This window comes from Rhamphochromis sp. 'chilingali' (assembly GCF_963969265.1).
Source record: "Rhamphochromis sp. 'chilingali' genome assembly, chromosome: 14".
Taxonomy (NCBI): domain Eukaryota; kingdom Metazoa; phylum Chordata; class Actinopteri; order Cichliformes; family Cichlidae; genus Rhamphochromis; species Rhamphochromis sp. 'chilingali'.
The window spans coordinates 16659216-16682524 of NC_137941.1; the positions used below are offsets into that span (position 1 = coordinate 16659216).

Here is a 23309-nt window from a genome sequence, read left to right on the forward strand (position 1 = left end):
GGGGTGAAAGAATAACACAAAATATGCAGAGAACATTCCATTTAAAACACTATTATGGAAATTAGTCACTTAAATAAATTTGGTGTTTACACAGTTACCAATTCAGAAAAGCTCTCAACATTAATTTTTCCTACAAGTCACCCCAAATTACTCTCTTAATTGATTTAATGAAGCTGTTTACCCTGAAGTGCGAAAAGCCTTTTTTCCTCGATGGAGATGAATTGACATCAATCAGAAACCCTTTTGTTTGAAGTAACTTTGCAACAGTCTTTTTTAAAGAGAACTCAAGAAAAGTGGCTCGGTTTAGTGATGTGGCACATTTTCTCATTAGATAGCTCAGTGTGCATTTCTTTAGAAAAATACAAACTATTATTTATTGAGGCCAAACTCCGCACGGCATATGGACTAATAATAGCCTCTGCACTTTCATTTACATTCACATTTTTAGCTCTCTCCAGGACCAGAAGTGTTATTGGAAGCTACATTTTCCCCGTTCAGATTAATTATAGCAGTGATCTCTGAAAAAAAGGCCTTTAGCTTGTGGAAAACATCCTCCCCTGATGTAGGGCTAATGCTCGGTGGAAAAGGGATCTTTATTTTGTGTGTGGATGTCTTCAGTCTTGCTGTACACAGAAACTGATTATTCTGACTTAATGATTTAAACATGAGGATGGTTTAGATCCATTGGTTCCACTTTATTAGTAAAATATATATTTAAAACAACTTTTTGATCTGAAATTAAATAGATGCAATAATGTGATTTGACTCTGGGTTATTTGCACATTGAAATAAATTATGAATAAGTAAGTGGCTCTATTTGTTGGTTTGGAGCTGTTCTGTTTTATGCATTCAGTAAAAGACTCTATTACGCTGTAAATTTCAGCCGTAGACACACACAGCTGGCTGCAAGTGTGTGGTTTGCTTGATTAGAAACTCTTTTTTTTTTTTTTTTTTTTTAAACCACACATGCACATTGCATATTTAGCCTAGATTGTTTAATTGGGTCATTTAGGGAAACCATAACTAGATTATTATTCTGCATTCACTGGTTCTAATTAGATGGAATACCAGAGCGAGGAAGTTGATGCCAGCCTGGTGGAGTATGAGGACAATAGGCCCATTCTGGACATGTTTCTGCAGAAGCCCATGGGTCTGCTGTCCCTGCTGGATGAAGAGAGCCGCTTCCCTCAGGCCACCGACCAGACCCTAGTGGGTAAGATTGGAACTACAGTCGCAAACATGCTGAGATGTAGCACATAAAATAACTCAGTTACATAAGAGTTCACAGATCAATGCATAATGAGCCTTCACGTGCTGTAATTTTCTTCTACATGTCTTCTTTACAGATAAGTTTGAGGACAATTTGCGCTGCAAATTTTTTTGGATACCAAAACGAGTGGAGCTTTGTTTTGGAATTCAGCACTATGCCGGACAGGTATCAGATACTTCATTGGATGTGTTTAACTAACAATCTACTGCCTTGATGATGATGGGTGTGAGCATGTAAACCAGTGTTCAGGCCTTTGAAATGCTTGGTAAAACCTTCTATTCTGATTATGCCTTTACTTTGAGTATTTCATAAACATCTGCATACTTTATGGAAGGATTTTTCTCTACATCTGTTTTGGGGTCTGATTAGGTTTGTTGTGACTTAAAAAAAATTATTACATCCCATATAGAGAAAAATAGGAAACAAAATCCTATAAGTCTGTGATCCTTCACATTTTCTCATAATGTTAACTTTTTTCATACTTATTTCTTATAAATATCTTATATGAAGAAAATGTGAAAAGAGACACTTTTTTGAGTGGATTATAATATGAGACATGCGAACATATGAAGAGTGGCACAGTGCAGCAGTGGTTAGGACTGGAGCCTCATAGCAACCAGGTCCTGGGTTCAAATCTACCACCCAGCTGGGGCGCCCTACAATGAGTCTACCCTCTTTCCCTGCACCTGCATAGATTCTCTCTGGGTACCCGAGCTCCCATACTACAAAGATCTGCCTGTGTAGGTAACTGGTGATTCTAATTTGGCCAAAGGGGTGAATGTGAATGGTTGTCTGTTTCTCTGTGTTATCCCTGTGACAGATTAGAAACCCTGCCTGTCAACTCATGACAGCTAGGATAGGCCTCAGCCCTTTTTCCCTGTTTCCCTTCTTTAAGAATGGCTTCTTGACAGCCATCCTTCGCTGGGAAACCATTTTTGACGAGGGTTCAGCAAACAGTAGATTTCTTCCTATTTCTTAAGGCCATGACTTTCAGATACTGTTCATCTGCTAGACATTTTTTAGTGCTGCTACTTCTTCCTTTGTCCTTTAGTTGTTCAGTTTCCTCAGATTTTTTAATGACATACTGCACACCATGCCGAGATATGCCAAGCTTTCAGCTAATAGCTCTTTGGGAATCACCAAGCTGTTTGAACTGTGTTATTGGAATTTTTCATAAATCCAGGACTGGATAGCGGCACAGCAAACTTATCGCATGTCACTGAGGAAAAACGCAGGTGTTTCTAAAAACATCTGTATTCCAGTAAGCTTTGACAGTTTGGCAGAAGCAGCATGCGCAACACCGGCAACTGAACCTCAAATGGATTTCAGCCATCAGTATTTTTATTGCTCACACCTGTGGTTTTTCTGTGGTTAAAAGGAACATCAGTTTTCTCTGGGATCTTTTTACCCTCACATAAGATGTGTGTGTGTGTGTGTATGTATGTATATATATATATATATATATATATATATATATATATATATATATATATATATATATATATATATATATAAATTAAACCATAAATTAAACCATACCCCAGCATTAATTTCAGCCTTATCATAGAGTGATGACAATTCAGATTCAGAAAATGTGAATTGACTGTTACACGTACGTGTATTTCTCATGTCCTACTCAACAGGTAATGTACAATGTGAATGGCTTTTTGGAGAAAAACAGAGACACTCTCCCTGCAGACATTGTTGTGGTGTTGAGGACGTCAGAGAACAAACTTTTGCAGCAGCTGTTTTCCAGCCCCTTAACTAAAACAGGTATGATATAATGCTATTTAGAAAATCTCAGCAACTAACCACTAGCCACAGAGGAAATGGAAACTTTCCTTTTGTTAACAATTGCGGGACTATATCACTCAGTGAATAGTGCTGCTGTGTACTCTTCCCATAAATGTTCAGGTAAGTGGGTTTCTTTAAGACGCGACTCCCAGGCATCTGCTGCCCCCCCCAGCCCCCCTTCATTTCAAGCCTCTGCGTGCCGTGCTCGGATAAATCTGCAGTCTCCATTATCTCTTGAGAGGCTCAGCTCTCCGCATGGCGCTCTGTTTTTATTTTCACTAAGCTGTCCCTCTTGGTTTCCCTCTGCTGAATGCTATCTACAGATTGTGGGTGCAGTGGGATATTTTTATGATAAGGTTTCTAAATACCCAGGGGATGAAAAAAGAGTATTTAGAGAACACAAAAGCAACTCTTCCCACCTCTTTTCTGTTGGTTAAATGAAGGTAGAGTAATGTGCTTGTCATTAGCTGGGGCTGGGGCCCTCCTGGTCACTTGATTTAGCTGAAATGCTAATAGATGTTTTATATTATCAGATTCCCACTTCCTACTTTTATTTCAGCTAAGCCACTTTATGTGATTCACTTCCTTTTTTAGGCACCTGTAAATTCCTGCTTTCTCTCCCAGTGGCATTAGAAGGAGATTCGATTCACAAAAGGCACCTAAGCTGAGACTCCTGTAGAAATCTGTGCAGCGTGTCTGCAAACTTCAATTGCTGGCTGTGCACGAGGGAGCCTTCAGCCACTTCCTTTCTGCAATTACGAGCTTCAGAAAAGTACACTCTATAAAACCCAATTCAGTGAACACTTAATTTCAGTGCACAAAGGCACTGAATAGAAACTAAGATGTGCTGCAGTGTTTACTGCTGCACTCCTGAAAGCTTCTTTATTTCCTTTTTTCTTTTCAACTGTGTTTGTGTCTGTCCTGACTATCCTGAAATGTTTAAGATTCTTTTAGAAACACCGTGCTTACACAGATCTTTTTTAATTTTAGAGTCAGAGGTCCGATTTTCATATTGCAGCTTGTGGACCCGCAGATCATCTCGTTAGATAAAGAGCTATGAAACACTGCTCGGGCTTATCGTGCCGGAAAAGATGGAGCACTGTTTAAGTGAGATACAGTAACGCATGAGAAAATTATAAATCTATTCTTCGGGGTAAAATTTGTGGGGAGATTTAATTTGCATTTTACTCCACATTATGGATTCTCTGTTATCTGTGAAATTACCATTATCTGGGGCGATCTGATGGAAATCTGTTTTACACCAGGGTGGTTTCACTGTCTGGGCCGCCCCCTCAGTGTGTCACCACTAGGGGACATCATCGTAGACCTGCAGCGGCCTGGATGCAGAGATGAAAGCGAAATGCTGGATCTGGGGTTTTGGACTACACATATTGTGCATGAATGCACTGGAGGTTAATGTTTGTGGTGATGCACATGTCACACTGCAGTGAGGACACAATACCTATAAATCAGACAATTTAGCTTTTTGGTTTCTGTCGACTGTAAAACAAGCGACCGCAATTTGAGAATGTGATATCCCGACCGTTCATGATTGAAGGGTAGCAGGGAAGTGTGAAGGCCTCAGAAAGTAAAAAGTTCCCAGGCGGTGAATAGCGAGGGCACTTGAGCCTTGCAGAATGTGGGTCCTTGAGGCTTGGACATGTGGTGGTGTTTTGTCAGAGGAAATGGGATGTATTTGCATGGACAAATTCCTCAGAGCCAGGGCCTTTCCCAGATCAGGGGAATCACAGTGTTTGAATTGGCAGAGCTCACTTGGGTCTACCAGGGCTTGGGCAACCCACGGTCACAGTACAGTGGACGTGTGTGTGTGCGCGTGTGTGTGTGGCCTCAGGGCTGCCTGGCCCTGCTGATTGTAGCATAGCACATCTGCACATGCACACTGCTCATCGAGACTGCCAGTTCTTTGTCAGAGGATGGAGTTCACAGATAGTGGGCCGCGCAGGCACACACATGCTATATTCTCATTCAACCGATAAGGTTTTAACATCTTATACTGTACGCTGAAAAATAACAGGTATGAACGGGACCTGCACTGATGTAATTTGGTGTCATTTTGAATTATTCATTGGCAAGCCACCATTTAAAAAATTAATCACGGGATGATTTCTGTATATAAAGATTTACTATTACATGCCGTCTTTGAAAGGGATGCTATTAGCACCTAATACATAGCATTCGTGACTTCTTATTACCAGCTTCTAAACAAATAAACCCTCCCTGAGTTTGTATGCATCTTTGTATTTTCCTCTTTGTATTTGCAGAATAAATAATTAGATATATCATAGATCCTGCACTATCCTTCAGAACAAATGTGAAATATTTATCCTCTGTCTGAGTTTTTCCCATTTATTTTCAAGTTTATACTATAATTTAATGTCCCTTTGATTACATTTATCTCATACCTAACTCCCCTAGTTATTTTGCAGATTTAAAAGCAAAAAGCTGTTTTTAATGGTCAGTTTTACCACGTCACATCACAATCTGAAGTCTAATATTTGTCAGCTGGAGCATTTATGCCATTTGCCAATTGCTGCAGTTGCTAAAGAAGCTCATGCCGTTAATATGCTCTGCAAGATCTTTAGGGCTGTGGAGTTCATATTGAGCAATTTACATATTGGTTTTACATCTTCACACAAAGCCACAGTTGCAGCTCTCCCATCCTCTGCCATCTCCCTCCGTCTCCCTTCATGTAAGGAGATCCTCCTGTGTGGAAGTGACAGGCTTCTCCCAGCGATATGACATATTTGGCTCTTTGTTCTCTGCCTTTTTTCATCCCAGTCGGCAGACACTGCAGTCTTTCACTGCACTTCCACATATTCTCTCTAGCAGGAGAGACACTCACCAAGTAATACTTTTGTTTGAATTCTCTCCTAATCGCAGTATTGGGGAATGTTTTGAGTCAGCAGAGGGATTTTTTTTTTTTTGACGGGCCTTGCACATCAATAGCAAGAAGCCGGCTCTCCTAAGTCACATGGTACAACATCCTTTGATAAATGCAACACTGTGTTGTGTCACTAAAAGCCAATTACACCATGCTTTTTTATGATTGATCTGCTTTGACAGTAGTGGATGGCATTTAAATCAACAGCCCCCGAAGCCATCTCTAGGCATAACCGGTGGTGGTTATAGAGGGTGGGTAGGGTGGCGGGGGGTTACGGGTGCTTTAATCTAATTTGCTTGGTTGCTGAGTTGAGTTTCTAGATCACATGTTTTCAAAAAGAGAGCGGGAGAGCGGGCAGAAATATCCAGCAAGGCTCTGCTCACTCAGCTCAGGAAGGCTGCTCTCTCTTACAACTTTGATTGTCCCCCGTGTCGACAGCTCGATCCACAGCTTCTGAAGTACAAGGCGCACACTGGCACTCATAAAAGCATGTAGGGAGGTGTCATATTGAACGCGGGATTGCTTTTTAATCCCGAGCACATTGACTATTCTTGTCAATAGAACCCCAATACAACTGCCAGCTTGAGCTTTTTTTTTTCCTACAGGATTCTTGCTGGGCTTAATTTTCAAAGTGAACGCACAGATGCCAAGGAAGGGTTTTTTTCTTCTCTTTCTACCCCCCACTCCCCACACACCGCTCTGCCTCTCTCTGTTTGCGTCTTGGTAGTCCATGCCAAGAGCAACATGCGTGAAGCAGAAACGATCAGTGGGACGCTCCTCCACCTGTTTCTCAAGTCTGAATGACCTGGGAAATATTCCCCTCACCTGCTCGCCCTCCTTTTCAATTATTAACCTCTTATATTTCCACTCCTTTTCTCTTTTCGTTTTATTTTTATCATGAGAACTCTGAGAATAAGGGCTGTCTCCATCTGTAACTTAAAACACATGTAGCCTATTCTTCAGCTGAATCCGCTTTCAAAGAACAAATCTTCCTTTTCTAGCTCGTCTCTGTGTTTGAATAATTATTATCCACATCATTAGACAAGCTCCTTACTGTATCTAAATTAGAAGGTCTTCTTTTCAGGCCGGACATCACAGGTGTTCCCTTGGCTTCGTGTCTCAGGAGGCAGAAATCTTTGAGGATACTGACTATTAACCAATGCTCTAATCATCTAGTCAGGAGGGGATATGAAACCCGCCGGAAGAATGAATTAATACGACCCGCCAAGGAATACACGAAGAAAGCAGCGAGTGTCCATTTGCAAGGCTTAGGTACAACTGTCATAGTTTCTCTCATCGCAGCGCAGCCCCTTCATCTCCTCTTGATGGTGTCATGGAAGTGAGAGGCGTAAAAGCACAGTGACACTCCACGAGCCCGTTCCACTCGCAGCCGCTAATTCATCATGACAAATGTGCTCAGATGATCTGGCCCAGCAGCACTAATGGGGAGAAGAGAGAGCGCACTTCATTTGCACAAGACCCACTCCAATTAATCCATCCAGCTTTACTCTGGGCTAATTGGAGCAGGGCCCTCCCTGCCTGTGTGCTGGTAATATACCCGACACAGTTTAACAGCCCCTGTTCTCAAAGATCATACTTTTTGTGCGTGCGTGCGTGCGTGCATGTGTGTAGGTTTTGCCGAAGGGGCCTTTGAGGTTGTAAAATCTGTTCCCGGTATCCTAAACACAAGACCTTCTCACAAACATGTGTTCATAATGAGCAATTAACTGCTCACATTTCCATCATATCGGGCTTTACTCTGTCCTTTCTTCTATTTTTGGGTTCCAGTTTTGATCCGTTGGTTATTTTTCCAAACGTATTTACAACAAATATAAAAAGCATATTTTAATATGGCAGAATGTCTTGCATTTAGTTTGTTGCCTGATACAAAAAAAAAACTGATTTATTAGCAGAATAAACAAGCAGATGCATAAATAGAAATCGGGAGATAACTGTCAAAAGCTAAAAGCAACATCAGTACTAGCTTAAAAGACTCTTTTGAAGAGTGCTCACATCATATGTTTTTGGTTGTTTTGACTACAGCAGTGTGTGTGTGCACATATTTGTGTGTGTGTGTATCTATGTGTGCTATGAACGGCACATTGCTTTGGCTCAGTGCAAAACCCTTTGGCACCAGTAGGACACCCTTTGTCTAAAGTTAGAAGTGCACTGCCTGTTAATTAATCCATCCTAAATTGATTTTGATCAGTCCGGCTTTTGATTGAAGCTTCTAATACATGTTTGATAGTGCAGCGTCCTCTGGGAAAAGGCAGGCGCTGATCCGGTGTTTAAGTTTCTGGCTCGCTGTCAGACGATGTCCTCACCAACCGATGCGAGTCTTGAAATGATATCGCAGAAGACGAGAGCATATTTGCATTTTCGAAGTTTGTCTGTGTGCGGTAGAAAATCTAGAACAATTGTTGGGCTGTCACTTTGGCTTTATCTTTAAAAAAAAACTTAAAAAGGTTTTCCTTCTTGCCATACACGGCTGCTCGGGTAATGCTGCCTCCTGTGTCTGCAGACGTATTTTTCTAAAGGTGTGTGTGGCACATCTGTGCAGCTATTGTTTATTCATGGAGTAAACCCTTTGAAATGTGTTAAGATACTTCCCACTCATTATAAAAATCCTGCCACCCATGGATTAGGACTTTGATGTCACCAATCCTGCTTCAAAGGCTTCTTTCACTGCTATTAATCACAGTTTAGCCTCTGAAGATATAGCCAGAGAAAACATTTGGACATCTTGTGCAGAAACTTTGAAATGTTCAGACTGTCTTGCATATGCTATGTTCACATCCTTTCCACTGTGTGTGGGGCTGTTGGACTGCTGTGCACACAGATGCACTCCTGAGCCCATGGATTCAGCTTAGTTTTTTTTTCTTTATACTCTCCTGCTCTATGAACACCAACATAGTGGTGCACGCTTTATACACCTTTTTCTTGTATGTTGAATAAAAAAGAAAAGAAAATCAATCCCGGAGTGTTTACTGAAACGCCGCTGGCTCATTCCCAAATATTATTTGCTTTCTCATATTACTGCATGAAAGTCCACTGGCTTCATTCTTGTGTTCAACAGGAAATCTGGCGACGTCCAAAGCGAGAGTCACCGCCGCCTCCAGATCTCTCCCACCACAGCTTGGTTCAGGACGCACCAAGGTGAGCATTCAGCCGTAGCCCGAATCATCACGTGCAAAAAAAGCCCCATAATGCTTTTTTTACATTTTTTTTTTATTTGTTGCTCACAGGCATTGCACCATAAGAAACCCAGTAAAAACCTGTGCTGTGAAGCATAGCCACATTAATTGACTGCCCTGTTATGTTTGCTGTCTTGCTTGTGGTGATACAGCATCGCCATCTGGCACTCAGTGTCTACATCATAAAAGTAGTTTCTGAGACTTAGTGAATATTGTTGTTTTTGTCGCTGGCAGGTAGCGTTTTAAATTTTAAGGATGACTTTTGCAGATTCTCCTAAATCAGCTTAAATCACTGCATTGGCTTGACGGTTTTCTTTCCATGATATTTCATGTAGAATCTCTTGTTGCATCCAGCAATGCTGATTGTTCATGTTCACTCTAAGTTTGTTTGAGCTGAGTCTTGGCAGCATCAGTGGCTGGAAATTTTCTTAAAAGAAAAAGCTCTTACTGCCTCTCCCTCTGAACTTTAACACTTTCATTTCTGGACCTTCTTTGTTTAAGGGGCAGAATTTCACAAGCTAATAATATCTCTAAGATCGCGTTTCTTAAATGACTGAAAATATTCAGCCTATGTTGACTAACTTTAATCTGATCTTTGTGTAGGAAATACGAAGTCACATGATGCTTTAACACTCGAACCTCTCTTAAAACTGAGTTTCAGATTCCTCTTGTCTTTCCATTTCTCTCTTCCTTTCCTTCCATGTTATTCGACAACATGTGCTGTACTCAAAGTCTCCCAAATACCTGTTGAAGGTAAGAGCCCTGTTTGATAATAGTAAAACTTTCTGAATCCAAATGCACCACCTCTGAAGCACAGGACAGATCTGAGAAAATAAACCCAACATAGTTCACTGAAGTTATCATCGCATTATTGTAATCCAAAAACTAAAACTTCAAACTGCGCTTCACAGACTGACTGTGCAGCTCCAGTCATAAAACATCAATCACAAGCTGCTTTTGGAAAATGTAAATCATCCCTTTTGAACCATTTTTTCTCCACACAGCCACATTCCTGAGTTATTAATGTAAACAAATGCACTGCGATGTGTCTTTTAGATTATAAAAATGCTTCATGTGAGACGGAAACAAAGGCCAGAATAACAGTGGGAATAATAACAGTCCTACTTTGTTGAGCTTCCACTAAGCACCTACTCAGTTATTCTTGAAGAAGAGAGGACTTCTTAGTAATAACTCTGTGAGACTGATGTAATATGTATGCGTCTCGTTCTCAATCAGAGTTGGAGAAAAGTTGACAGAAACTGACGCTTACGAGAAGCTACCAGTGCGCTCAGATTAAAGTGACAGTTGTTAGAACAGTGGAAGTGAGTCTCCGATAGCCGTTTGCTATTCTGAAAGCAGATCATACAGAAGTACAAAGTGTCGGAGCGTCTCGTTCCTATGCAGCTCGCACAGCCTTTCACGTACCTTCCTTTCTCCGTGCAAGGATGAAATAAAGTATTAAGATATTCACTTACTATAAAATATCTATTGCATCATTAATTTTGATGAAGCCATGAACTGCGAAGGCCATTAGAAAGCTTATATTGTGTCCTCGTTAATCCGCCGTCATCAGGATGACTGTCTGCTCGGTGACGGCTAGTCTCATTACTCAGAATGCTCTGCAATTTTCCCATGCCCCACAGCAGTGCCGAATTATTCTCTAGATTGTTAGCTTTAAGTGTTTATGAGGCTGTGTTATACAGACGGCACAGTTAGTACAGCTGTGTTTTCCCAACTGGCCCATTTAGAGGAAGGGGACCTGCTGTAATAATACCTTTATTTCTGCAGAGCCCGCTGAAGATGTCATGTCGCAAATGAACAGCATCTCATTTGAATCTGCTGCATTTTATGTTGCAGTGGCCTAAGTCTGGCCTGATCATCAGTGCAGCGTGCTTATCGCGACTGTTTGTGTTCAGGTGGACACCATGGAGATGATCCGCCACCCAGAAGAAACCACCAAGATGAGGAGACAGACGGTGGCCTCCTATTTCCGTGTAGGTGTTTGCATTTCTCACTAAAAATGACTGCCCGGATGACACGTACTCCACCATACATCAGCAGGAAAATGAGACTGAAGTCTGCGTGCTGGTCTCATTTTGCCGTTGAGCATTTTTAAACTGTGTACTTTGTTTGTAAGAGTAACAAAGAAAAGCTTCAAATGTGAAAATAAAATGATAGCTGCTTTTCAGGTTCAGCTGAGCAGCTAATGATCTTCATAACATATGAAGCTGCAGACTAATTTGAAGCTCATACAAATATGATTAATTTATGCTGTATCAATAACTCCAAACAGCAAGATTCAATGACGTAAAGCAGGAGCACTGATTGTCTGAAAACAACTAAAAGCCTTCCACTGATGAGTGGATTAACTTGTTATTAATATGATGTTGTAACTGATATCAATGGATCCTTCAGTTATTACTGATATAATATTTACATTAAATGAATTATGGGTATTCATGTGTTCTTTGTCAATTTACCTCTGATGAAAAGCATTAAAAGATGTCCTCAGCTTGCTCTGGGGACTAGCTGGGGAATGTTTGCTGAAGATGGCTGGTGGACAGCAAAATTGAATTTAATGAATTTGTTCTGTGTAAATCAGTAACTGTCTGCCAACAAGTCCACTGCAGCTTTATAAAGTAGGGGTTGTACTCACTTGTGGACACAAATAGTTGCAGACACCATGGATGAGTAGTCATTTCTGTTATATTGCCTTGTAGGACGAGTGTGAAGTTGAACAAGTTAACACAGAATTGGCAGGTACTTGAACGTCTGCAGGGATGTCATGCTCATGGCCTGATGATGAAATGTGCTCTGCTTTGGTCAATTGGATCCAAGTGAGAGGACCTTAGCATACTCATAGACTATGAACCTGTAACACACCTTTCATTTCATAAAATGTAAATACATCTCAGTAAATACATCTTTAATTAGTGCTTAAAAAGAAAGCAAGTGGACTTTTTTGGTTTTTGAAGACGTCACTTCTAAAACAACTGATGGACAAAACCCTATATTTAATCCCAAAGCAGGTCACATACCTTGTTTTTAAGTGCTGAAGACTGCCAGGACCTGGATGAATGAGAATCTACTTGCACACTTTAATTCGTTTTGTTATTACATTGCATTTTTTTTAACATTACCATAACTGATACCAACAATTCTGCAAATAGAATTACACAGTGTTGCTTTTTTTTCAAATCCCTAAATAATTCATGATGTCTTTTACTTTAGAATTGAAAACACTGTTGTGTCCTGTTGGGATAGATTTGTTTATTGATTCATACTGATTCATTCTCGTGGGTACCATCGAGCTTGTTATGAGACTGTCTGGAAAAAGTTTGAATGCTTCTTCCAGTGCAGATCTGATCTGACCTAAAAACCCTGATAATATGAAACGATATAACTGCTCTCTCGTGTCTTCTCTTGCTTCTGCCCTCATTGTTGTGTTTGTGCAGTACTCCCTGATGGACCTGCTGTCTAAGATGGTCGTGGGCCAGCCACACTTTGTGCGCTGCATCAAACCTAATGACGACAGGCAGGCACTCTGCTTCTGCAAGGAGCGGGTGATGGTGCAGCTGCGTTACACTGGGATCCTGGAGACGGTGAACATCCGCCGCCAAGGCTACTCCCACCGCATCCTGTTTGAAGACTTTGTCAACAGGTAAGAGTGGCGTCGAGACAGGCGGCGCCTCCACTCTGCAGCACGCACGCACGCTGACACAACCCCAGAGATGGCGTAGAACAAGTGAGCCGTGCTCTACATCACACAAAAACACGGGTTCTTTAATTAGATAGGGGTACATGTTGAGCAGAGCAAGAGGCTGACTAATTGGCAGTCATTAGTGATAGTGCAAGACTAAATCCTGCAGCTCTTTTAACTGGGTGGATACTCCAGTCTGGAAGATATGGATTAAATTCAAACAAGGAGGAACTGTGATTATAAGGGGTGATGCATTTTAATAGATTTCCTTTTACTATTCATAAAGAGTTTGTTCTTATACTCGGTGACCTGAAAAAGCTCAAACATAGTCTCCTTGTCCCATCGGTATTACATTAGAGCACAATTAAAACAAGTCTCATCATTAACGGGGGGCTTTACGTAAGGGTGTTGTTTTGGGTTTTTAAAAATATGGGACAGGATCCGTTTAACTGTTACTAAGCACTACACGCTTCCTCCAATTTAAAAGCGTACACCTAAATTTTAAGGGGAAAAAATCCACACATTTAGATGAGGCTGTGCGAAAATGCCAGAAAGCTTATGTTTGATCAGTGTTCCTTTGAAAAGTATTCCAGCCACCTCTAATGTGGAGACTTTAAGATTATATAAAATTTAATTAACTTAGACTTGTGGAAAGAAGAACTTTGAGATGACTGGTTAGTGTCGTTGCTTCGGGGGAAGCTTTAAAAATGTGGGCCTAATTTTGGCGAGCTGAAACTTTGAATGACCACATGGTGTTTCCCTGCATGTCCTACTTTTGCTCCCAGTATTGAAGGCCGATTACTGGAAGATCGCACACAACCCCCGGCACGATGACGTCCCTGTTGTCTCCTGTGCCTGAAGTGTGCCTGTGTGAGAAGGAGAGTGTGTAAATATATTTTAACCTTGCTATTGAATCCATATCATCCTACCTGAGCCAGGCAGAAGTCATACAGACAGACCTGAATGGCTAAACTGCACCTTTAGTGAAAACTGATTTAAATTTGTGCTCCCATATCAAAGGCTCGTCTGATGTTGCAGTGCTTTGTATTTACCATCAAAGAAATAACAGGTATCAACAGGAATTAGAATGAAAGGCTGTAGACTGAGGCGGGGAGGGGAGTTCAAAGAAGTTTTTCTTCTTGTTGTTCTTCTTCTTTTTGACCACTGCCAGAACACGAAAGATGAACGAGTATTTCTGGAGCCTTGATGTCCCTGAGCAAACAGTTAGAACCACTCTGTCCTATGCTGGTATTTTATAAACAGCAGGATCAGTGGATGGATCCAGACAATGTGAGCAATAAACAGCGGCGTGGGTGATGCACACTGATAGGCCTGCGCTAATGAGGATCTTCTGTGGCCACTGAAATAGGAGACGATGATGCATTGAAAAGAGATCCAGCGCTGGTCTCTGTTAAAGAGTCATGTTTGACTCAGATTTCTGAGCAGCAGGAAGTTTTTAACTGTGGTTCTCTTAACAGTACTTCTAGTAGCAATGTGCAACAAGATGTTGATATTGATAATGTCATTTCTTGAAGACAGTTAAGTAAGTAGGCACTACGTCATCCCCTAGTCTACCAAAACTAAGTTAGCTAAATTATCAATATCTTGTCAAATATTCAACATTTCAAGATTTGTATATCAGATGGCTCCAGTTTCAGACACATGCTTGATTTATTCTCTATAATTTAGTGGTTTATATATTTTCCTAATAAGTGAAAGATTCCTGGTTCAATCCCAGGAGAACACAAAGATCCCTTTGAGCTTGCATTAGGAGGGTATGGAGGCTTATTTCACTTAAAAAATCAGAAGTTTGAAGTTTGAAGCTGTAAGTCAACATTTTTAGATACCTAACTTGAAACTTTTAGACTGCCTAATCAAAAAATAAATGAATAAGTGGCAGAACAATCTTTTATAGGAATGACATACGTTAAAAATGTGTTAAAAAAGTTGCCAAATCAAATATGTGATCCCTTGTCACTAAGAAAGCAGTTGAAAGTAGCTTTTTAAAATTCTTTAAATCTGTTTATATTGTTCTATTATTGGCATGTCAGTGTCTCAGGAGGTAAAGCAGGTTGTCCACAAGTTCATAGTTTGATTCCGGGTCTTCTAGTTTGCACATAGTCTTCTCTGCATCCATCTGACTGCCTGCTACATGCATTTGTGTGCATGCATTTGTACTGCTTAAAGACGTCGAATAAAGCTCTGTCAGTTGTGTGTCAGTGAATCTGTGAATGCAGCTTGTAATAAAAACACCTTCAGCAATTCGTTAGCCTCTTGACACCCTGTGTTCTCATATCGGGACACTGTATTTTGGGTTTTCTGCACAGTTTTTCACTTAACTTAGTGTTTTATCCAACCTTGATTTTATTGTGTTATGCTTTTTGAGGACGTAAAAACTATGTAACAAAGTAACGACTTCCTGTGCAAAGATAATGCTTAGTTTTTATATTTATCAGCTCCAAATACTCCCAGATTTTTTTTAAAATAATAGCAAAACACAATATCTCTGCTTGAGTAACTACATTTGTTCAAAGGTGTCCTTTTTCTCTTCATTATCTCCTCTTCCAGATATTACTATCTTGCATTTCGGGCTCACGAGATGCCTGAAACTAGCAAAGAAAACGCTGTTGCCATACTGGAGAGGGCCAAATTAAAAGACTGGGTGCTGGGAAAGACAAAGGTGGGGTTATTTTTAAAACAAAAAGTTTAATATTGAAGTTATTTGTATTTGTAAAAGACATTAAAGTTTGTAAAGACATAAAAGAAATAGACATAATCAAGCTTTGGATGTCCTAAGCAGAGCAAAATGTCCTGTCAGGTTTTTCTGAAATACTACCACGTGGAACAACTGAACCTGCTGCTGCGGGAAGTAATAGCTCGGGTGGTGGTGATGCAAGCTTACACTAAAGGCTGGCTCGGGGCCCGGCGTTATCGAAAAGAGAAGGAGAAGAGAAGCCGTGGGGCCACAATCATCCAGTCAGGTACGCTGGTTTTGATTAAACAGTAAACAGGAAGAGCGATTATTCAAACTTAAGTCAAAAATATGAAAAGAAAGATGAGTTGTGATATATTCTTTTATCGGTCGTGATGAAACAGGTGCAAATTTGATGTGAGGTGGTTTCTTAATGACATCTAGCCTATTATGTGCCTGTGAGTCTTCATAAAAGAGATAGTTTGATAACCACAGCTTGACCTATGAGGGTTAAGAGCAATGCTTCAGAGCAGACAATAAGACCTCAGAGAGTTCAAAGGGATCCATCCCTCTGCCACCTGGTTTAGCAGTGTTTTGAAGTGGGATCTTGTGTAGTATGCGCAGTCTATTTTGTTTCACAGAGGTAGGTCAGCAATCTCTCGCACACACACACGCATACACACACTGTCTCTTTCTTTTCCCCTTAGCCTGGAGGGGCTATGTTGCTCGGCAGAACCTCAAGCAAATCAAAAAAGAGCGGGAAGAGGCAGCTGTCCGCATACAATCAGGTAAAGAAATGTTTAAATTTTCAAGTTCAAATATTCAAGTGGAGACATCTGGAATTTCTCACGCGGCCCCATGTCCGGTGGAAATTCGCGCCAGTGTTTTCATACATTTTCAAAAGGAAACGGGATAAAGGCCTGGAAACCTTACATCTTTGTGAAACACCTTTTTGATCTCCATGAGTGGCCTACGAAATAGTAATAATTAATTAATAATGCATACAGAAAAGCTTTTGAAAGTTTGGGCAGCATTTGGTCCCCATGTTTCAGAAGAACAGTGCATACTGAGATCCTTTTTTTCCTTTCATCTCTTTCCCAGTAAAGGCAAGAGAGGGGCTTATCCCTTCTGTTTCCTCACGACTTCCTCTCTCAAATTCCTGGCCTATTACACAGCTCTCACATACCAGAAACAAGATGCCTTTTTATACTGTCAACCTTTTCATCTGAAATGTAAATTAATTCTTACTCAGTGTGCCTTGACGAAGATCAAAGTGGGCACATTAACCTTCCCAGCCCCCCTCCCCCTCCTCGGAGGCTCTCACTGGAGGACAAGGGAGGGTGCCAAAAGGGGCAGGAGAGAGGAGGGCAGGAGGGAGGAGATCTGGCATTGTTTCCCCTGGCTCTCCTAAGGGCTGCCCTCATCTGGCACATGGAGCATCTCAGTCGCCTGCACACCTTGTGTAAATGTCCTCCATTAAACCCTTGTAAATAAAGCTGCAGAATGGGTAAACATGGTTTTGGTGTTGGGAAAGCCTCTCTGTCGCCGCTGTCTTTCTTTTTAGAGAAGCGTGTTTGTGTGTGGCCGCCGGGGTTCGGGAAGGGGATGGAAGGCGGGGTGGGGGGAGAACCTGAACCTGACATAAGTGGGGCCTCAGCCCCCCGGCGGAGCACTCCAGCACATTCACTTTGTGTGTTCTCTGCAGCTTATAGCCTTTGAGGTGGGCTGCATTTGCATTCTGAAAATAAACAGATGCCTTTCAAATGTATGAGCCTGGTGGCTTCTCAGATCTCAGCGGGGCCTGGGGGACATGCTCACCATCGATCAGATTAGACCATGCAAAATAGAACCATTGCTCAACAATGTACTTGAGCCTTCTTTTCCTGTGCATATAATTTTACCAGAAAAACACAAAGCCCGTCGACGGAGTAAGTCAGCAGGCTCCTTTTACCATCCGTCTGAGCTCAGTGTGTCTCAATAATCGCACAAAGTTTCCTCACTGCAGCGCCACAGACCATATATGCATGCTAAACACATCTCACTTCCTCGCGGGTGAATCCAGAGTTTCTTAATACAAAACTGTTTGGTGCTCCTGATTAATATATAATAAATACACTTTGTGTGTAATTGTGTGAGCATGCAACATGTATATGAGGACAGGGGTGAGGCATTTGACCATTTGACGGCGTGTCTGGCATTCATATCCTGTGCAGCTTACAGGGGCCATCGGGTGCGTCGGGACTGTGGACCCCAGGAGCACAGATGTCACCCTGAGGCTGGAGAAAAGACCACCAAAGAGGAGCATTTAGGGTGAGCTTTGACATTTGTTGTCCTTCAGCATCTGTTCTCATTGGTCTCATTTTTCCTGTACTTTGATTTCTTTTGTAATTTCATTTGCTCCTCATTGCACAGACAATAGTCCACCAGTAGCCATGGCTGACTGAGCAAGAGGCCTCCCATGCTTGCCATTCATCTTCAGCCTTTGCTGGATGAGCTGCTTTTGCCTCATAATGAACTGCTGTTTCACCCAAAGGAGAAAGCTCCTCCCTGTGCACCACCTCTTTCAGTTTTATAAACGTAATAAATAACTTTCCACCAAGATAGCACACTTGTCTGACCACAAGCGGGGCTGGGTGCTGCACTGGTGTCCAGATGTACGAGCTTGTGTTTATTCAACATATGGGCAGGCCAGACATTAAGAAAGTATTTGCTAAGCGGGAGAGCAGCCACTGAATGAATAGTGGCACACGAGGTGTTGATGGCAGCTTTTACCTTTTTTTTGTCATTAAAAAAGTCTCTAAGCATCCTAAAAATTGTTTTAAGTATCCCCGAATGATTTCAGACCTTTCACAATAGCTCTTAGAAAGAAAGACGTAAAATTAGAGATGCATTGCATATCTTGTTTAAATCTTCTGCGACATTTTGGTCAAGGTTGCGCATTTCTCTCCCGACTCCAAAACTCCAAAATACTAGATTTACACATCTGAAAATGTTATGCTTGTTGTATACTCAAACCGAGCAGAGCCTCATCTGGGGATTTTTCTCTCCATGTTTACAATCATATTCCTTGGTGGGAAAAAACTTCAAACCTCCACTTAACAATTCTGTTTAATCAGTGTTGGAATCTCTCCATATATATTTATTTTGACATGATCTGGCCCATTTTCCTGCGGTAAGATTTGTGTTCTCACCTACATGCTGTTCTTTTCCCTTTTGATACCCCTCCTGTCTGCCATGCATGAATTCTGTGTTTGCATCCAAACAGCAGAGCCTCCGGTTGCATTGCCAGTTCCAAACTGGATGAGATTTTTGTTTTTCTAGACCCGAAGCATGACTGCCACTGGCTCGCGGCATTGTGCGTGCAGATGTTGTCTCGTTGGTGTTTGCTTTTTAAATAATGCAACATGAGCGAACGGGCGCAGAAACACATCGGCGCTTTTTTGCTCCGCAAATTACATAATCATAAAGTGGAGATGTTTTAGGAGCAAAAAAGACAAATAAAAATCATCCTCAGCTCTGGATTTCTTTGTAATAAGCTGATGCAATATGCTTTATTTTGCAGTGATCATTTTCGTTCATTTTAGTTAAAAGTGCGTCTTAATTTCACAGGTACAGCCCGGACAACAAAGAGGCAGACGGAGATTACACCCATAAAAAAGATGTAAGTAGCAGAATATCAATGAGCATTTTCCTTATGCCTTACTAGCTGTGTATGTAAAAAATAAAATAAAATAAAACAATGCTGCTCCTCTACAAAGCAGCTTTAACCCAGATTATTCTTTGGGAATTTTTTGAGTCCTTGAGACAAAAGAGTTCTCTTGCTCCAACCTCCATCTCAGCGGAGAAGAAGACAGGGTGGTACAGGAACGAGAGAATCAAAAGGCTGGAAATTCACGGCTGAGAATAAATGCTCGCTCTTCCCTGAGGTGATTTGTCTTTGCGCTCTTCTTTCTACAGATGTTAGACCCCTTTTTTAGTAAAGACCTGAGGTTCTTTGGTAGCACTTTGATATCCTGCTCGGATTCAATATGTGAAATAGAAGAGCCACTCCGTGACTTGGAGCACATCACAGTCTTTGAAGTCTGATCCAATTTTTGCTGCTCACCATTTGATGTTGAAAGGATGAAATGAGGAAAATGTACAGTTTTTGCCAGTAACTCTGCTGAGCATATGTAAGATTAAAAAAGCAAAATCCTTTGGAGGATGTACTTAGAAATGTTAAGCAGATTAATACTTTCCTATAGCTCTTTTATTCAAAGATAAAATTAAATATGAGAGGAAGTCTGTATGTGCTGTTTTTCATACTCTCACAATTAAGTCAGTGTGGTGCTGTTTGCTAGGAGGTAGGGCTAGTAAAGGGGGGGGATATGCAATTGCATTAGCATTTGATTAACATTGCAAAGCACATTAATGGGTTTGAGTTATATGAGTGCCAAATTGTAAATTGTAAATAAATGAATACAACATCTACATGACTAAATTGAAAAAAAAAAAAAAAAAAAAACGCATTACAGGGCATGCTTTAACTTGTATATATTCATTCAGTGCTTTCATTGACATTGCTCTTCTGGGTGTGTTTACGCCTCCTCTTTCAAGGTTGGCCCTGACAGCCAAGACAGACAAGTGAAAGACATCAAGAGAGACAAAGGCAGAGCAGAAGACAGTGTAACGACGCCGTGCAGGGAGACGGCAAGGCTGCGAGACACGCAGTGTAAACAAGGTAAGCCCGAGCACAGAGCTGGCGGGTGCAGGTAATTACACAAAGAGACAGCAGAAATCCCGCTTTAATGGATAAAGTGCCATTTTTAATACGAGACCCCTTTCAACCTTTCATCCCAGCCAATCCCCTGCTGCCATTCTTTGTTGACAGCAAAAAAGAGCGGCATTATGGGCGATCATTTCTGTGGTATTTTAATAACTCAGGTCAGCTCATCATAAACGTCTCAAGGCAAGTGGAGGGGGGGGAGTTTCGAAGTGGCACGAGCACTTCAAAGCTTTCGTTCTCCTGCATGGCGGGCCCTTCACTAAGGATCTCATCAGTGACTCTAATAGACCTGCACAGTAACGGTGACACGAAAATACACAAACCCTGATTTGTTGAACATATGTTTGGTTTGCTTTTTGCCCCAGGCGACGAATTACATTAATTCCTGCTGCCTGGAAGGCTGAGTGGGTGGCTGTGCAGGGGGCCTCTGATTACGGCCGTCACCCAGCCCACCGCTAGGGTAGCCTTGGTAATGGGGCCCGGCCCTTCATTAATGTTATTAAAGGGGTATGAGGTAAGAGACCGAGGTGGAATAGTGTTTAGCGTTGCGGCTGAGAGATTATGGGGATTAGACATGATAATGTAACACAGACAGGGCTCTCCAGCAGGCCCGGGATTAGTGTCAGCACGCCACAGCAGGTCTGGGTTAGATAGCGGCTAATTCGGTAATGCTGCATACAGGTGACCCCCGCTCCCAGGCATCACTGCCGCTGAAGGGAGGCAGTGTTTGATGAATTTATAATGTCAAAGTGATTATTGAGAGGAAACATGGCGGTGAATGTGAGGGTATTTTGCCTAAACTGGTGCTTTGCTTTGCTTTTTTCCTCCAGTCGGTCCACATGTAAGTTTAAAATAATAGCTGAATGATTTTCTGTTTTTTTGTTTTTCTTTACAGTTTAAAGCCCAAGAATTTGTTCAAATGTAAAACAATGAATTCATAGCATCATTGCATCAATAATAAAGCATGCCCACAGTAAGGCTTCGTGGGTATACCTGTAAAGATGGCTTGTGTCAAATTGCTTTCTTTCCTAGATTAAGTAGTTTGAAGGACATTTTTGGGCGGTGCGAGGTGAAAGGAGAATAAAGCCACTACAAGCAAATGCAGAAGAAATGCTTCTGCAATTGTTTAAGCATCCTTTGATTGCTATGCATAAAATGTCCATCCTTAAGAAATTAAAATGCAAAAGTAATGTTTCTGGAAATGTTCCTCTTTATTTGTAAATAATTTTAAAAAAGCAGGTCGCTCATGTGCACTGAAGAAAAATTACATTTGATTTTGGATCACTGTGAAACATTGTACAAAAGACTTTGGTCAAAAAAGACTTTTAGGGTTCATGTTGATGTAACAAGGGGATTTTTGCAGTGATCTTGCAACCTCTGAGATTTATCCTGGGGGTAAATGAAGGTTAGTCTTTTAGTCTCTTTTCCTGCAGCACATCAAACTCTAATGCTTTTTTTAAGTAGGTAAGTTGTAAGTTTTCTAGATCTGACAGTTCAATTATGTTGAAATTTTCAACAGAAAAAATAGCCTGGACTAATTCCTTAGATATTATATGTGGAGAGATTTTCAGGTATTCATCATTGCCTCTTTTCCTGCTTCATTTATGTTCCTGCTTGTGGCTCTGACGTCTTTCAGGAAACCCCATTTGAATATGTTGAGGGAGGCCACAGTGGCTCATGCACCCAGGGCACACTTTGATCCCTGCAGATCTGAGGGTCTTTTTTTTTCATCCCGAGGTTGAGCGAGTCATGGAAGCCTTGCCCTGCCAGATGTTTGGAGACCAGACTTCTTCCTGTGTCTCATCCTGCCGTCGCCTCTGGTGATCGCATTGGTTCTCTCGGGCTAGAGTTCGACCTGGAGTGTTTCAGGACACCAGTAGAGGGAAAAAAAAACAGAGAATTAACCGTGGTAATTGAATTACTCCACCCCTCCAGACACCCGCGCGCTCTCTACACGCTGCTCCCATTAAAGCCAAAACACCAGGGCGTGACCTGGAACCTCTCAATGTGTTTGACGGACGTTGGGTCTTTCCTGCATGATTTTAAAAAGCCTGGTGTTCAACTGAGAGATCTGTTTCACTGTATATCCGACACCAGGCTAAGCGACTGTTCTCCCTCTTTAGGCAGATACCCACAGTGCTGTATTTTATGATGGGGAGAGAGCATTAAAACACTTTGTACTCCAGGCGCTCGCAGTTGTCTTCAACACCAACCTTTGATTTTTCTTTTTTTCTCTCTCTCGCTCTCTCAGCGGAAAAAGTTACACATACGCAGTGTTGTCTTGTAAGCTACACGTTCAAGGCGATGTCACCTTCCGTCACCTGTCTCCTGAGCACTAAATATTAATGCAACATGTTTGGAAATGAGTCACAGAGATGTGTGCAGAAAGAAAGCCTTTGCTAGCAAGCAGCAGATATGATCAGAGCGCTGCTTATGCTCCTCAGCGTGGTAAACAGGATGGTGCCGAGGATCAGTCAGAGCTGACTTTATGGTTTATGAAAGCTGAGCTACTTATGTTAACAGGCTTTTTGAAGATTATAGTTGTGGTAAACATACATGTCAAGAGAGAGACAGTGATAAAGTGGGGCTACGACACAGCCCAATTACCTCTGTGCCTCAGAAGATGGTTAACCTGCTGGCTTGAAAGGATGAAACAAGAAGAAGAAAAACAGGAAAATAGTTAAAGTAATGTCTTAATGGTTATAGTTGCATCCCCTCTGCACAGAACACGGTACAGTCAATAAGAATTGATTTGGGTTGTTGCTCCGAGCTGTTTCTGTGCTTTATAGCTGCAGCTGGGAGCGCTTGTTGGAAATGTGGGCGCAGTTTTTCCCCACACTGAGGTCATCCCACACTCACAAGAACATTTCACTTTCCTCTCCGCCTGCTCCTTCCCTCAGCTCTTAAACGTCTTCCCGCATGTCCTCCCACAAGGTTTGCAGCCACCAGGTGCTGCTCCACAACGCCCCCCCCCCCATACACCAACACCATC

General features: G+C 41.6%; 1 protein-coding gene across 1 annotated transcript in view; it reads left to right on the plus strand.

Annotated features, from left to right (window-relative positions):
* myo3b (myosin IIIB) overlaps positions 1-23309 on the plus strand; it is a gene marked incomplete at both ends in the record, with an annotated part of 47889 nt that overhangs the window by 16439 nt on the left and 8141 nt on the right. The window contains 13 exon segments of the mRNA XM_080902929.1: positions 1060-1213; positions 1347-1435; positions 2914-3043; positions 9043-9122; positions 9893-9913; positions 11077-11154; positions 12616-12821; positions 15429-15540; positions 15661-15841; positions 16260-16340; positions 17766-17862; positions 19162-19213; positions 20149-20272. Of these exon segments, the coding sequence (XP_080759055.1) occupies positions 1060-1213; positions 1347-1435; positions 2914-3043; positions 9043-9122; positions 9893-9913; positions 11077-11154; positions 12616-12821; positions 15429-15540; positions 15661-15841; positions 16260-16340; positions 17766-17862; positions 19162-19213; positions 20149-20272 (1405 nt within the window).